General features: G+C 53.0%; 1 protein-coding gene and 1 non-coding gene across 2 annotated transcripts; both read right to left on the reverse strand.

Moving 5' to 3' along the window:
• Positions 1-403: 403 nt before the first annotated feature.
• On the reverse strand, positions 404-14,053 carry PRRC2A (proline rich coiled-coil 2A). The gene is made up of 30 exons (XM_007951367.2): positions 13,942-14,053; positions 13,266-13,443; positions 12,810-12,909; positions 12,660-12,732; positions 12,221-12,364; positions 11,894-12,045; positions 11,611-11,690; positions 11,312-11,454; positions 10,883-10,973; positions 10,557-10,773; positions 9,655-10,129; positions 8,800-8,990; positions 8,279-8,576; positions 7,671-7,884; positions 5,591-7,450; positions 4,944-5,215; positions 4,635-4,765; positions 4,271-4,400; positions 4,082-4,167; positions 3,662-3,895; positions 3,348-3,488; positions 3,156-3,227; positions 2,881-3,048; positions 2,643-2,725; positions 2,244-2,454; positions 2,056-2,154; positions 1,698-1,910; positions 854-948; positions 655-745; positions 404-544 (listed from the first exon to the last, which is right to left on the reverse strand). Exons 1-30 carry the CDS (start codon positions 14,051-14,053, stop codon positions 404-406), a joined length of 6,495 nt encoding a protein of 2,164 aa, XP_007949558.1.
• LOC122151081 lies at positions 13,629-13,759 on the reverse strand. Its single transcript, XR_006163958.1, has one exon. It is a non-coding gene; the product is annotated as a small nucleolar RNA SNORA38 (small nucleolar RNA).
• Positions 14,054-16,605: the final 2,552 nt, after the last annotated feature.

Below are 16,605 nucleotides of genomic sequence, written 5' to 3' on the forward strand. Positions count from 1 at the left end.
CAAATGAAGCCCTATTGGGATTAGTCCAGCTGTCAGACTCTGCCCACATTCCTAACCCATTCAACTTTAAGATGCAATAAAATGTGGTGGTTTGAATTTTGAGGTAGTTTGTTACAACAGATAACTGGATTAATAGTCTTGTGACAAATCATTTAGCACTGTATTATGATGTAACAATGTGAACAAATTAACCTATCCCCAAAATCATTTTGAATTAATTTTTTTTTAATCCTTTTATTATTCTTTTTTAACAAACAGCCCCAGGGATAGGGGACCAGGGGAAGGGGGAGGAGGGGAAGCGAGGCCCCAGCCCCACAACCCCTCCCCACCTACCCCTTTCCCCCTTATATATTTATAATCTATATACAAGCCCCGGGGTTTGGGGGATGAGGGGAACTCCCCCTCAGCGGGGTGGGGGCAACCCAGGTTCTTTGTCCCCTCGGGACCCAGGCTCCTCTGCCCTCCGAGAGGGCCCTTCTCGAGGAGAAGGCCCTGTCCGCTCCCAAGGCTTCGGCATCCAGCGCAGGGCATCTGGGGTGGAGGCCTAGGAGGGGAGGGGGCAGGAACATGTGCAAAAATAAGTCATACTGAGAGGACAGGAAGTCAAGTGACAGCTCCTGGAGAAAGATCTGGGGCCATGGGTTTCCCACGCACCTGCTGGTAGAGGTCAATGCGCTGGGTGCGGAAGACTCCGCTGTAGGTGGAAGGCGGGGCCTTGAGACGTGAATTGAGGCCAGAGAAGGACCTAAGGGAGGAAGGATGTTTCAGGCAAGCCTAGGACTTGGCCCCTGGTTCCCAGGATAGGAAAAATCCTTGGGTATGGAGAATCGGCACCCCCATTCCCTTCTCTTACCTTCCAGCTGGGGGAGTACGTGACGACCCAGGTCCCCCAAAGTTGCTGTTCAATTTTCGATAATCCTGGAACGGCTTTAATTCCACTGCGTGCAGCTGAAAGAAAAAAATTCATGAGCTTCTCCCTTTTTTTTATTGTATGATTTGGGTGACAATTTACAGAGTAAACTGGTTTGCCATTCAACAATTCATACACATTTTGTTTCATGACATTCACTGCAATCCACACAGTATAACAGCACTCCTGCCACTTCCTCCATTTATTACCATTTCCCTTTGTTCTTCTTTCCTATCCCTTCTTGGCTTTTGAGCTTTATTCCTGGGCAAATATTGCCCTTTTGATCTTGTGTGGTTGACTGTTCTAATCAATGCATACCTCCCTGGTATCACTGTTCAGCTTATAGGCCTTCCATGTTTTGGCTGAAAGTGAGCCATGGGAATGAGTTCAGTCTCCGGCTTGAAGGGTGTCTAAGGGCCACAGTCTTGGGTATTCCATCAGTCTCTAACAGACCAGTAAGCCTGGCCTTGATGATTTTAAGTTTTGTTTCACATTTTTCTCCCACTGAGACCTCCTACTGTGATCCCTTTTGGAGCATCAGAAGTGACAGCCAGACACCATCTAGTTTTTTTGGTCTCAGTTAATGGAGGCTGGGGTCCACAAAGCCCATCAATCCTTTGGCTACCTGTCCTTGTGTCTTTGATTTTCTTCACTCTTCTTTACTCCAGGTGGGGAAAGACCAGTACAGGTACCTTAAATGGCCACTAACAACCCCATGCAGTTTTGAGATACTGAGTCTCTACCCATAACTCTTTGGGTTCCCTACCCCTCAGTGCCTGTACCTTACCTCTGCTCGCCCCAAGCTAGGGGGGAAGGGCCTGGCGGGTGAAGGCAGCACCCGAGTAGCAGGAGCAGGTAGGGGCCGCACAGCCAGGCTTGGGGGCTGCAGAGCAGGGCCCACAGGTAACAGAGAGAGGGGAGGTGGGGCAGGAGGTGGCGCTGGTGGCAGAGAGCCAAAGTTCATCACAGGCAGCTGTGAGTCCACCATGGGTAGAAGCATCTGTAACAAGAAATTTGAGTGTCTGTTAGAGTAGGGGAAGGAATGTGAGAAATCCAAAAACGCAAGTGTCAACAACAATGACCAAAAATGGCCAGAGGTTAGAAGGAGAAAATGGCTTGAAGGAGAAGTGGAAAACAAAAGGTACCTGCTGAGCAGGGGCCCCTGAGGGGAGAAAGCCATTTTGGCCACCAGGCTGCAGAGTAGTAGAATAAAAATCTGAGGGGGATGGCAGATCCTGGCGCACCTATTAGGAAGGGGAGGAACATGTTAACTCTTGATAGCACTCTTCCCCATTCCCTAACTCCCTAAATCTAGCACCTGCCCACCTCTTACCTGAAGCAAGGGTGGGTCTGGCAAAGGGCTGGGACAGAAAGCTGAAGAATAGAGAAAGGAAGGTGGAGGGTAGAGAACACCTCCAGCTGGCAATTTCCCCAGTTCTGTTGCTTGCAGTGCTGAGAAATCCAGAAACTGGCCCTTGAGAGCTACCCCAGACAGCAGTGCAGAGGGAGGGGCTGGGCCCGGGGGGAGGTATAGGGGCTGTGACCTGCAAAGAAAAGTGAGAGGGGAATGTGGGTCAGCTGACAAAGACTCAGGAAGGCAGAGCCATTTCCTTCTTTAGTTTGAGTAATCCTTTGGTCCAACAGCCTCTGGCACCCAAACAGTCATCCTCTTCTCTTTCCCCTGAAACACAGTCCCACTCCCTTATGAAATCCACAGGCACACAGTCCTTACCTGTAAGGGTGCAATGAGGGGGTCCCAGGGCGGAAGCCCCCACTGTTGGGATGTAACTGGGTGTCTATGGCTCCCCCAGAGACCTGTAAGGAAAAAGCAGGGCTGGGAGAGCTCCAGTTTTTCCAGTCAAGAAAAGCTCACCTACCCCATCCACTGGAATCAAAGGAAGGAGGAAAATGGGGGTGCCGAAAAAAATGATCACTGTTCAAGAGTTCATGGGCTCAGAAGTGGGGCCTACCTGAGAACCAGGAGGCCCAGGACTGCCATAGAAGACCTCAGGGTACAAGCGCTGGCCTGAGGAGCTGGCCTCGGGGCCACAGTGCCCAGAGCCCAGGTTTTTGGATTGTGGCTCAGCAGAGGCAGAAGCACTGGGAAGCAGCTCCCAGTCTCGGGATATGGGGATGGCCTGGGAAGGAGAAGCCTTGTCAAGAGGGTATCAAGGGCACTCAGGTCACTCTCAGTAATATTCTATGGGAATCCAAGGCCTTTCCATCAACTTTCACTCCTACTCACCTCAGTGACTGAAGCCGTTAGTTCCTTCTCTGCTTTTAAACTGTCTCCTACCACTAGGCACAAGTCTGAGTCCTGTGGTCGTGAGTTAGGAGAGATTGTTTCATGATTCAGACATGTGTCTTATGTCCAATACCTCCAACCCTTCTCTTTTCTCCACTCAACCCAGGATACCCAGATTCAGCCTATGCAAACCTTGTCGTTGGTGCCAAACTGGACCGTGGGGCCAGGTCGATGGGATGGGCAGAGAGGGGCAGGCTCTGGGCCTCGGTCTGTACGCTGTAATCGTTCTGTGCCAATGGGGCCAGGGGGCAATGGTTGCTCCCGGGGCAGCGGCTGCTCCCTAGGCAGCTCCTGGGTTGAAAACACAGTAAGTGGAGTTAGGGGAGGGGAGGGGAAGCCAAAATCAGGGGCTCCCCAGAACAAACAGGCAGAGGGAAGAGGGAGAAAAAAGATGGATCAAAGTAAGATTCCTTGCAAACACTCCCTTTGTTTTTTATCTTTTTTACCTTTCTATCCCCATCATGGGGATCAGGTGGCCGTCTCCTAGGAGGCTCAGAGGATTCAGAGCCAAGTGGACCTTCACCAGAAACAGCATTCAAGGGTGAGGAGCCTCCAGGCCGTTTGGGGGGCCCTTCTGCTGCTCCTTTGAGTCCTCCATCAGGGGAACTTCGCTGGCTGCAAGGACCTGATGATACCTGAGAATCCCCACTCAGGTCTACCCCGCTATCAGACTGACTCATCTGAAAGAGGAGGAACAAGTATTAAGACAGGGTAGAAAGCACCCCAATACCTGCACGATCCACATCCTGTAGACTAACCAAAGAAGAGAGACAGCCATGTGTGAGAACAGCCCCAGACTCAACCCAAAAGAGATGGCTTAGTATGGCTACTACTCCACACAGCTAGATACTCCCAGCCTCACTCACCTCAGTGCCAGCCACTTCCCCAAAGGGGCTCAGGGGCTCTATCCAGGGCTCCATGGAGCTCGGCCGGTAACTCTTCCGGCTAGTGGCTAGGAAGGGAGCACCAACCAGAATAGAGGAAGTGAAAGGCAGGTCCTGAAACTCACCTCTTGCTCTAATCCCTCTAAATTCGTTTTGCTCCATTTCACTCACCAGTATGTAAACGATTCCAGATGTGAGGGGTCAGGGCCTCAGTGCCTACATCTCTGGACTCTCCCCGAGGGCCTGGGCCCTCAGGTTTAGGGCTCAAGAATCCAGAGCTATGAGAAGATGGCAAGGGTTCCTAAAGGATAAGAAAGGCCAAAACCAAACACAAATTAGGTGGGAATTTAGGAATGTTGGAAGCTAGGGACAGACAGCAAGGTGTGGGGCAATAAGAGACATGTGAAAAACAAGCAGAAATTAGTAGTGAAGTCTCAGGGTGGAAACATGACAACAGGAATACAAAGGAAAGTGAGGACAAGTAATCAGAGTACCTTCAGGACAGAGGTGAACCACCACAAGCCCTATTCCTCACCTCCTGTAGCAGCTCGGGTTTCCTGGGAGGCCGTTCCCGCCGTTTGGTAGGGAAGGGATTAACCCCAGTGGAGTCCCGGGGAGTCCCGCTTACTCCCCTCACTATCGGCCCTGGCTCCTTTAAGTGGGGGTCTGGGGAAAAGGGATTAACTGTCAGCAGCTGCTTCGCACTGTTTTTTATCCTTGTGTTCCTACCCTGTGTGCCACCTCCTGACCCCTTCCCCTTTTGTTCACTAGACACCCAACGGGTAGGGCTCCCAGGCCTTCTTCAGAGGGGGAGACATTCCCACTATTCCCTCTTTCAGCTTACCAGTACTAATGTCACTGCTGTTGGCCCTCTGGGGGTCGTACTGGGGTGGAGGCCGAGGAGAAGGACCCTGAGGGGTTTGGGAAGGCCCAGGCTTGGGCCTTGGGTGGCCCCCTGGTGCAGCTGCATTCCCTTGGCGATTGTTGAGCTGGGCCAGAGCCTGTTGGATGCCAGCAGGGTTGCTGTGGATAACTTGGTCCAGGCGGAAGACAGCAGAACTGCTGGGGGGCGGGGGAGGCAGAGGAAGCCCCGAGGGCCGCTCCTCTGGAGGCCGGCTGAAGAGAACAGAGCACCAGCTCCAATATTCACTAAATCATCATCCTTCCTCTCCAAGTCAATTATCTCAGGCTTCCTCCTCTCCCTTCCAATCTGTCCTATTATGTTAATATTGAAGTGTTTCTGAACCCTTCTTTGGACTTCTATCTGTACAGGTCTAGGGTGGGGGAAAAAGTAGACAGCATACAGATGTTCCTGCTATTAACAATTGCTTTCCAACTACTTTATGTAAAAATGGAAATCCTAATGTCTAATGAGCCCATCTGTCTGTCCTTGGACCTCAAACCCCAGTACCCCAACTGCATCATCCTTCCATGTTCCTCCCTTCCCTCAACCCTTTAACCTTAAGAATCCTTAATCTGTCTCCCACCCACCTTCGGTTCTTGGGAGAGGGCCAGCTCCTCTTGTCCCCTCGTCCAGGGCCGGCCCTACCCCCAGGGCCTCCGCCACCTCCTCCACTGCTGCTAGTCTTGCCCCCTGGACCTGGGCGCCGGTTCTGCCGTTCCATGCCTGGCCGCTGACTTGAGAAGCTCCGCTTGCTCAAATCCTTAGCCCTCTGGCTCAGGTCTCCCCGGGTCACGGTTGAAATGCCTGGTCCAGCTCCGCTTCCACTGCCCACAGGAGCTCCCACAGACTTGGGTGTCAGCAGCACTGATGGGGGGGCCTCTTTGTCCCCCCGACGCTCACTAGCAAAGTCACTGCTCTCTGATGCAGTCTCCCATTCCTCATTAGCTTGGTCCGAGTTCTGGTTTGATAAATCAGGAGACTTGGCAGCTGCCCGGCGAGGCGGTGGGGGCACTGCTACAGTAGCCAAGGTCTCCTCAGGCCCTGGAGCAGAGGATGGCAGGGCCAGGGAAGAGGGCTTGCCCTCAGCCCCTCTAGCAGCATTTTCCCGTTCCTGTTTCAGCCTCCGGAACCGAGGTGGTTTGTCCTGCTGCTGTGCTCTCCCATGCCGCCTCCTCCGGGGCCGCTCGCCATCTTCTACACCCATGCTCATGTTGCTGCCTCCACCACTGCTTCCCCGGGCCATGGGGGACAGAGGCCCAGGGATCAACTTCTCTTTCAAAGGCTCCTTGTTTGGTGGCAAAGGGCCTGTAGGAGGCTTTTTGGGGGCCAAGGATTTTGTTGGAGGGCTCCAGCCTGGGCAAACGGGAGGTGGGGGCCGTCCACCTCCTCGGCCACGGCGTGATGGCACCCCTCTGGGAGTGAAGACTCGCCCACCCCGGGCAGTGGAGAAACGGGCTGGGGCTGGTGAGAGGGGGGCTCCTGGTGGTGGGGGAGCAAGAGGGGCCTGAGTGAGTACTCCTTCCTTGGGTGGGGGAGCCTCCTTGTCTGAGGGGGCCAGGTCACTCTCATGGGTCTCACTGCCTGTTTCTGAGCCCCGCTGCCGACGCCGCTTGGGAATTTCTTCATACTCTGAACCCTCGCTTCGTGTCTCGCTTGCAGTACGGCCTCGGGAAGCAGGGGGGTGGTTTGCACCCCCTGCCCCACCTCCACGCCCATCGTCTCCACGAAACTCTCGGTAACTGCGGAACTCCCGACTTCGGGCTCCCCGCCCCCGCCCCCCATAGGTGCCCCGAAAACCCCTCCCTCGGGCAAAGTATTCCCCCCGGCCCCGACCCCGGCAAGAGGTCGGACCCACCCTTTCATAAGAGTAGTCTCGCCGGAGCCTAGGAGCAGGGGAAAGATTCCCACTTGGTGGGGGCTCCTTGGGGCCCCCCACCTTCCCCTTGGCCGTCTTGAGTGGGTCTGGCTTGGGGACTTTAGGGGTTTCATCCCCCTGTTCAAGGGGCTTAGGAGGCAGCTCTTCAACTTTTGTAGGTGGTAGGGGTTTCTTTATAGGCCCAGCTCGGCGGGGAGGACCCCCTGGCTCCTCAGGAGGAATTCCCCGGCGACTGCTGCCTGGGCGAGGGCCCCAACGGGTCTCTGTGCGACTCTCTCTGCGTGGTGGTGGGGGGCCTTGGCCTCCTCCAACCCCGCGGGTGGGCTTTCGTCCCGCTTCTGACCCTGTCAACTGTGGTGTCTCCTCCTTGGGAGATTCCTTCTTGGGTGGTGGAGCTTGTATCTTGGTTGCCTCGTCATTGCCTGGGGGCCAGGGGAGTGGACGGGGCCCTGGTGGAGCTGGCTCCTCCAGTGGAAAGCGAGGGATTGTGGGCCCAGGGGCTCCATTCTCAGGGAAGCCTGGATAGCTGGCCAGGTAAGGTGGTGGGGGAGGTACTGGAGGGGTCTCACTCCTAAAAAGGGAGACAGAAAAGAATGAAAGTAAGTTATCTCGGGAGGAGGAGATTGGGACTAACTAGGTAATGAGTGGGAATCCTTTATTACAACTTACATTATAACCTACACACGCCTTTCCAGTTCATGCCTACCATCTAACCAATAATCCAAAGTAATCTTTCTCCTAGGTTCAGATTCCAGTCACTAGGCACACATCCATGTCTCACCTAGACTCACCTTATACCCTTTTCATCCTCATCTGTAGCCTGGCGCAGGGGAGATGTCAGTGGGCGGGGGTCAGTGGTGGGTGCAGTGGCAAAGACGTCTCCTACCCAGGCCAACTTTGGATCCACTGGTGGGGTGCCTCGTTCCCGGAGAAGGGGGGTTGCATGACGTTCAAACGGCTCTGAGCTTGAGCCCCCACTGTCTGAGCGCTCCCGGGGAACTAGGCCTGAGAAAACAAAATGAAACAAAAACAAAAAGACAAATTTTGATATCCCTTATCTTCACAGGTCTTCTAGCCCAAAAAGCATCTCCTCAATCTAATCCTCTCATCAAGTCAGCTGCTCTATCTGTTGTTCCCAATAAGCCTGGGTCTTGTCTACTCTCATACACAAAAATTATACACTCAGTTTGCCTAAGTAATCAGTCCCTCCAAATAAATGCTGATCAATGGAAAACTTTTGCTTAATCCTCCATGTAAGCCCATTCTCCCAACACAGCAATCTCAGCAGGGCTAAGCATATACCCTCCTCTTTTCAGTGGTGGTCTGATCTCCCAAGTGAGACTCCACAATCCACTTCACAGGGCTGACGGACTCGTCTGCCTCTCATGTGGTCCCTTACCAGAAGGATGCACACCAGGAGGGTAGAAGTCCAGAGGGGGTCGGCCCTGGAGAAGCCGGGGGTCCACATAGGGAGGAATCATCATCCAACGAGGATCAAAGTTCATTGGGGGCATGGGTGGGGGCCGGCCCAGAGCACTTGGGTACAGGGCCTTGGGGGGTGGTGGTGGAGCCTGTGGAGCTGGCACAGCCCCCATGGTCACAGGCTGTGGTGGTGATGGGGGCACTGGGGCAGGTGGGGCGGAGCCCTGTTGGTGCTGCTGCCATTGTTGCTGCTGTTGCTGCTTCAGGAGCTGCTCCTGGAATAAAAGAGAGGATGAGCGAAAAATCAAAGACCCCAGAGACAGAGAAAAATCAAAACAAAAGAAAACAAACAAGCAAGCAACACACAAATGTGACAAAGCCCCAGATTAGATGTCAATTGATACAGATGCTAGATTTAGGACCCAGAAAGTAACATGGACTTGGCAATTGTTGAAGCCAGGAAAAAAAAGCCCTTAGGAGGCAGTAACTAGACCTTACCTGCTGTTGCCGTTGGAAGCGGGGAGGCAATGACTTCTGATATTTGGGGTAGCCCAAACCTTGGCTGGGGGCCTGTCGAGTGGGACCAACTCCATCACCCTTGGGTTCCACCTTTGGGGCTGGAGGTGTAGCTGGAGAAGGAACCTCTTCTGGTGGTTCAGGACCCTCTTTTGAGGGCAACTGTGGTTCCACTACATTGAAGAAAATAATTAAAATGGCTTAATCTATCAAGGAGCTCTGATGGCACAGTGCCTAAGGCATCTAACTGCTAACCAGAAGGCTGGTGGTTCAAAGCTACCAGCCACTCCTCAAAAGGAAGACTAGGCAATCTACTTCCATAGAGACACTGCCTTAGAAACCCAAGGAGAGGTCTCTGAGTCCAATCAACTCGATGGCAGTGCATTTTTTTTTTTGGGGGTGGTTGTTGCTGTTGTTTAGTCTATCAACAGACATTCCATAAATATCCCAAACATTTAAGGTATTCACCTCTTCCTTCTGTGAAGACTGAGAAACAGAAGCCCTTCCCAGTTAAAATCCATGAAGACACTTTAGGGTCCCTCAGGAGCCAATGGTGGTGGCAGTAACTTTCTATGAAGCCACCGAAAGAAAACACATGACACTATGAGTCCTACTCTAGGCCTATGCAAAGCGGTTTTAGGTCACCACTCGTTCTAAAACTCAGATAACAGACCCTTCCTTCTCTGATATGCATACACATGGTTTACTGTCCCCCAAACCAGAACAGCTGCCCTCTCATTCATTTACTCTCACATCCTTACCACTCCTGTCCCCTTACCCCCAACAGAAAAAAGATCTGGACCTAACATCTAGTAGCATCTATCCCCATTTCCATACCTGCGCTGGCTTCAAAGCTGCCACTGCTGGTGCTACTGGTACTGCCACCACCACTCACAAGAGTGGGAGCTGGAGCCACACCTGGATTGGGAGGAGACTGGGCAGGAGGGGCTTGTGCTGGCTCTTCAGGTTCTTTCTCTGGTGTTGAGGATGGTGCTGGCGGTGGAGCTGGAGATGTGGGTGATTCTTTGGGGACTGCAGGTGGTGGAGCTGGGGCAGGTGGGGTTGCAGGTGGGGCAGCAGGCTCTGCCTTGAGCCGCTTGTCAGGTGCCCCAAACTTCTCATCCAACCTCTTGAGCTTCTCAGCGCAGGCTGCCCTACGCTCCTCCTGCATGCGGCGTTCCTCTTCCTCCCGCCGTCGCCGGGCCCGCTCAACAGCCAGGGAAATCTCAGATGACGACTGCTTCCGTCGCTGTCGCCATGCCTCATCCTCATCTTCGGGTGCAGGGGGCTTGCAGGGAGGGCCCCCACGATCCTGTCAATGGGTAGAGCAGTCAGGGGCAGAAATATCAGTCATTTATGTTCCTTATCACTTCTTTCATAGACCAATCACAATTGCCTCTAGCTGTGGAATGCCAGCACCAGACCTCTGGGTTGGTGATCTTTCTGGGCAGAATCAAACTCACATTCCTCATCTGCTTCTGTCCCTCATGTTTTTTCAGGTACCCCAACACCCCAGGCCTCCTTGTTCTTCCTCAGTAGCATCCCAGTATCTCTTCCTTTTCACCCAGATTCCTTTAATACCACATTCCAAACCTTTTCAGAGATGCTCTGCAGCCCCCTGTACTGCAGGCAGCCCACTTTTGGCCCTCCTTCCACCTTCTTTGGCTACTAGTGCTTTAAGCTAACTCAACTGACATCTCCCATAACTGACCCTCTCAACCCTCATTATAGACACTCACTGGGTAGTCCCCAGGGGGGCCCCAATTCCCGGTGGGGCCCCTGTGAGGTGGGGGTGGGGGAGGCTTTGGGGCAGGAGGCCCCGGCTCTGTCTCTGGAGGCCGAGTGGTCTCTGCCCAAGCCGTCTTGGGAGGGGGCGGTTCGCTGCCGGGGGAGTTGCCCTTTTTGCCATCTGCTTCAGGGGGCCGTTCCTCACCAGCAGCTGATTGGGAATCCTTGCTGTGAGCAGATCAAGAGTGGAATTAACACCAGCTACAGCTCAGCTTCTCTGAGAGTGTATCACAAGAAAAACTGAGCACCCTCTACTATCCACATGGCCCTAACTCACTGGCCCTCAGCTCCCTCCTCATCAGAGTCTCGCCCGTCTTCCTCATCGCTGAACTTGAGCTTTTCAGTGTAGTCGACCTCTTCATGAGCCCCTGAGGGAAAAAATGAAAAGCTGTAACCTAAGCATTTTTCTCTCTACTCTCAGATATCTTCCTCCTAGGACACAGCAAGTGGTCTGGAACAACAATAGGGTGCACTACCAATGCCATCCCCATCCCTTCTTAGCAGTCCCCACCCAAGTCTAGACCCACATCTCTGAGTCTAACCACCCCAATTCTCACTCCCCTTAGCACTTTGCTAGGACTTGGCTTTTCTCCAAGTATGTCACCTGCCTTTCATATTATGCTTTTCTCCCACACTAACCCCCATTTCCCCATAACAGACTTTTTACGATTTAAGACCCAAATTTTTGGCCCTAAAAGCCACTTACCTGCCCAACCATCATCATTTTCCTGGTCCAACTGGTCAAACTCTTTGAGATTATCCTCTTTAAGAATGGAAGGCCGACCCACGGGCTCTACCAGGCGCATTGGTGGCCCTGAGCCCCGGGGGCCTGCCACACGGGGGAAACGGCTATGCACAGAAAAGGTAAATGGGTGAGAAGATAAAGATGGTATATTGTACCACAACATACAAGATTGGGTCCTCAAAGTAGAAAACCATTTCCTCCCCTCCTCCCCACAAAAGGCTTCCCCTGCCCCCAACCAAACCCAGACCTGGATCACTCACCTAGGCCCATCAGGAGTAGGGTATCGGTAAGGCCCCTGGGGTCCATAGGGTGGAGGGAACGGGAGATATGGGGGATACATCTGCATAAAAGCCCAACAGCAGCTGCTCAGAGGAATGGGCAAAATGCCTGCCATACTCTTAAGCCTGATACCATCCTCCCCACCCTCACACCACCGCCCATGCTCCTACTTCCCAACTGTCCCCTCTTCTAAAGACCAAGTTCTGATTCCTTAATTCCCTAGCTTCTAGTACAACCACACCAAAACAAGATATCCAAACTCACAAAGGGCGGCATCATTCCGCGGTAGGGAGGGAACTGGGGTGGGCCCGAAGGCTGCAGCCCCCCCCGGGAGTCATGGCCATGATGAAGTTTGGAGTCCGGGCCCTCCAGCTCATCAGGGCCACGCCCACCTCCGTCCCTCCAAGTTGTAGAATCTGTATTTTGGGAAAGGCAGAGAGATAGATGATTCAGGAGCAAATGAACATAGCTGAAAGGGGTTAGAGGAAGGTGAATAAGCCAGCACTTGGCTCTGAAATGAAATATGGGAATGTCCTGGCCCACAGGTAATGGAATACAGGATAAGTTTGCATCACACAGGAGAACACTTACTTTGGGGGCGGAGGCTTGGTCCGGGCCCAGACAACTGTTCGGCAGACTCCCTTTCCTTGGCAGCCTTGTCCTGGTCTCCAGCCGCCTGCAGGGTCGGAAATTCCTCTCGAGAGAATCGTGACAGTAGGCTTGATGCCCTTCCACCTGTTGGGGTAGGGGCGCAGAACAGGAGACACTGAGGATCCACCATGGAAAGTCAGGTACCAGGTCATCAGGTTCCTGCCTTCAACTCTACTCCCTAAAGATTCCCCAAGAAATAAGATCCGTTCTGGAACACCCCCACCCTCATAGATTCTGAGACTTAAGCTTGCTCATGTGCGCCATGACAGACATGGTGTCTAAGATTTTGCCTAAGAGAAGCAAGAACATGCCACTGAGGTTCTGGGCTCCTTCCTACTGCGGTACCTAAATAAAGTTTCCCCAATAGTCCTACACTCACCATCTCCGTGTGCTCCATGGGTGACACTGGCTTGTGCCCAGGATTTTACCCCGCTTGGAACCGAAGGAGTGTTCTGGGAAGTTAAGGGAGATGATGAATGGCAATGTGGGTGATGGAGCTACAAGCTCCCCCCACCCCTTCTCCAAGTACCTCGGGGGCTGCTGGGGGTCGTTTCGGCTGGTTGGAGGCAGGCGTCTGTGAAGCCGGCAGTGGCTGCGATTCCGGCGGCTGAGCGGTTGAGGCATCGGAACTGAGGGGATGGTAGGATGGGAAGGTTATCCAATAGCTGAGATGTCTCCCCTACTTCTCCAACTGATGGAGGGTGGGGACGGAAACCAGGCCCATCTGCTACCACCTATACACCCTAAGACAAAATATCACAACCCTGTCACCCTACACAGGCTATCTCCTGTTTCTTTGTGCTATCTTTCCATCTATGACAGAAACCTACAGGTACTGTCTCTCAGTCATATAACAGAAGACCCAGAATAAGGTGGAGAAGAACCTCTCTGGTTCTCATGTGGCTGGTCTAGACCTAGCCTTAATTCATCCTGAAGTTCAAAGTTAAAATACTCATCATTCTAGGTATCCCAAGCCTCTGTCTACCTCTTGGGGTCGGACTGCTCCTGTTTGCTTGCCCATCCTGTCCCGTCTTTCGGCACTAGTGAGACGTTGGGGTCATTGCCTTTGTTCTCGGCTTTCAGGCTTGGAAGGTTGGCTGGGGGCGGCATACGCCGGGCAATGGCAACTTTCCCAAGACTCTGCAGGCCATGGCGAGGGGCAACTAGAGAAAAGGTGGAAGGGGTCAAAAATGCCTCGCATGAAAAACCTAACAGCCTCCCACCCTATGTCCTGTCTGCACATCCTCAATGTCTTATTACCCACTCAGTTCAGACTTCTCTTGGAAGCCATACCTTCCCACCAATAATCTCCAAGATGCCTACTGGGAAGGCTGAGAAGCATTATATTCAATGTGGGACGGGTGAATTTGAGCCTGCGAGGAGCAAGCTGGCCCCAGATTTCTCCAAGTCCACGTTTCTTTGCCTCCAATTCTTACGTGTCCAAGGATAGGGAACCACAGACACGCCTTTGTAGGAGGATAGCTGGTGTTCACCCAGAGCCCAGCACCCCCTATAGGACCTGTAAGATTGGGAAGTCTCCAAAACTTCCCTGGTTTTCATTATCTCTACTATAATCCTATTTCCCTTCAAAGAGCTCTAAAATCTATGCCTCATTTATGCCTAGACTCCAGAAATTAGGAGCATCTTTGCAAGGCCCTCACCAGCGGGTTTCTGGATCTCTAAGGACTTGCCCTTATACGTATCAAACAGGTTGAGTGAGGAATACTTCTTTCCATCCTTCCCCTTGGCAGTCGGCCCCGAGCGATCGGACATTGCGCTGGAAGCTCATTGAGTACGTTGGGTCCTGCAGGCACCTCCCCCAAAACGTGCCGGAGCCTGTGTGTCAGACACCAAGTACTTCAGTCTCTGCCCCCTTCACAGATTCCAACAGAAGCCTAGAAGTTCCCTTTCATCCTCATTAGCAGCTCAGATATATAGCCTTTTGGTGTTTTCTCTCTCCTGTGCTGGTCCAAATTCTCCAGTCCCTTTAAGTAACCACAATATATCCAGCTTCTACATGCCCAAATGCCATGATTTCTCTTTCTTCCAGACACCTCTTACCAAGGGAACCCAAATAAAAATCTGGTGTCTTCCTTGTATAAACATTCCCCCCTTTGTGCCAGTTTACGAAGGGCAGCAGCCTCTTCATCATCCCCACAAATAAATCTCTTTTCTCTCCACCAAAATCATTTCACACCCCTATAATTTATCAGGGCAAGCAAGCGTAAGACACTCAGAAAACCACAGAGAGAACCATAACTCCAACATACAAAAAACTGAACTTTCAATCCTCTATTTATTAGACACCAACTCCCTAACCATGCCCCAGGGCCCTGTGCCCCAGGCTCCATTCCCAGCAGCCTCCAGTCCCATCAGGGGAGGTTTGTAGAAGGTATGCTGGGAGTTGTAAAGATTTTATGAGCTTGCTCAGCCAGACTGGGGGCTGGTGACAGAGCAATCACCATGGAACAACTGGGACTTTACGAACTCCCAGGCCACAGAGCCCCCAAATATTTGGAATACCCCATTTCCTAAACTTGCCCTGATTGCAGCTCCTAGAAAAATCTGGTCTCCAGATGCAATACTGACAGGTATTGGCTTAACCTATGTAGATCTGAGAAAAACAAAGCACCACGGAGCCAACCCCAGAGCACCCTGTAACCATGGGGCTACAGACAAGATGAACAGAACCAACTTCATTTGCCTAAGAATGGCTCCATGTAGTCACTCCTTTCCCTTATACTCCAGCCTCTGCTCCTCAATCAGGCCCTGCTTTCCTGCTACAGTCTGTTCCAGAGTGACCATGCATTAATTTATTGGGGGTGGGGGTGGCTGAGGAAAGGAGACAGTGTAGAGGAAAAGTGGTGGGAAGAAAGCAAGAAATCCAGACCGAACCAGGGTAAAGGCCAAAAATAAAAAAGAAGAGAACTTCATAGCAAAACAGAGTTGAGACAATGAAATATACTGTGTAGGTATTTAAGAAGATGAACCTATGAAAATGCACGTACGGTTGAAAAAAAAAAGAATATAAAAGTTACAGAGGAAAAGGAAGGCTATAAAGTACAGGAAATACATGGAAGAAAGAATGACAGAAAAAGGATAGGGCGCACAGTGAGTAAAGAGACAGGTAAGAGACTCAGTGAGAAAAGGGGGGTTGGGATAGAAAGAGGGGTGACAGGAAGCGAGAAAAAGGAAAAAAGCAGAGGAGGAGAAATTGAGGAATGCAGAAAGCAAAGATGTGAAATAAAAGCAAAGAGTGGGAGTGACTTGATCGCAAGAGGGGTGTCAAAAAGGGGTGACCGGAGTGCTGAGTGATGGGAAATGGACAATATGGAGGAAAGGAGACTTTCCTTGAGGGGAACCGGCGGAGACGGCCCACCCCACGGCGGCGGCGGGATAGAAAGCCCACAGAAGGGAGTGAGGAGCCAGAAGCGCAGCAGAGGGTGGGGATTACGAACCCAGGCACGGGGGTCGCCACACAAAACCAGAAAGATGAGTAGGAAAGGAAAGGACATGTTACAAAACCTGAGAGAGGGGCTGGGGGGTGCAAGACCCGGGGTGGGGGCACCGGAGGGGGAGGGGCGGACAGGCCCCGGCAGCAGGAGGACAAAATGGCGGCGGCTAATGGCAGCTTCTCTACCCCCCGACAGCCGCCGCCGCCGCCGCCACCGCCGCCGCCGCCGCTACCACTACCGCTCCCGCGCCGGAAAAGGGCGTCAGCCCTCGGCCTGCCTAGACTCACCTGGCCGGGTGCGCAGGAGTCGGGGACCGGTGCCTAGGGGCTCCCCGGGATGGGATGGCGGTGGGGCGGGGGCGGATGGCGGCGGATGGCGCCGGGTTCGGCTCCTCCCGTCTCCCTCGCTCACTCCGCGGCTAGGCTCCGACTAACGGCCCATCCGGGCAACCGCCGCCCCCGGGAGCGCCCCCCCACCTCCCACCGCCCTCCGCGAGTGAACACGCCCACTTATTTGCATAAAGGGCGGGGCACCTTCTACCCTAGCCCTCTTTCGTTCCAGGGCTGTCCTTATTTAAAAAAAGGCAGGCAGTGCGGAGCAAGCGGGGGTAATTTGCATAACGAGGAAGGACTTACAGACGCTAGGACACCGATTGGCTGAGAAGGCAGGCCTCCGGCGTCGGCTGTTGATACGTGTAGAGGGGGCGGGAAAGCGGCGCCGTGCTGCCGGGCGGTTGGGACGCAGAATTTACACGAAGAATTGGGGAGGAAGAGGCGGAGCGTGCGTCATGCGTTCGTGGAAAGATGGGAGCGGAGAGACGTAGGGCGCCGAGCGTGGAAACGAGATCCGTAGCGCTTTCAGCGGAGGAGA

This window comes from Orycteropus afer, unplaced genomic scaffold (genome assembly GCF_000298275.1).
Source record: "Orycteropus afer afer isolate SDZICR_OR568_19922 unplaced genomic scaffold, OryAfe1.0 scaffold00294, whole genome shotgun sequence".
In the NCBI taxonomy this organism is placed as follows: domain Eukaryota; kingdom Metazoa; phylum Chordata; class Mammalia; order Tubulidentata; family Orycteropodidae; genus Orycteropus; species Orycteropus afer.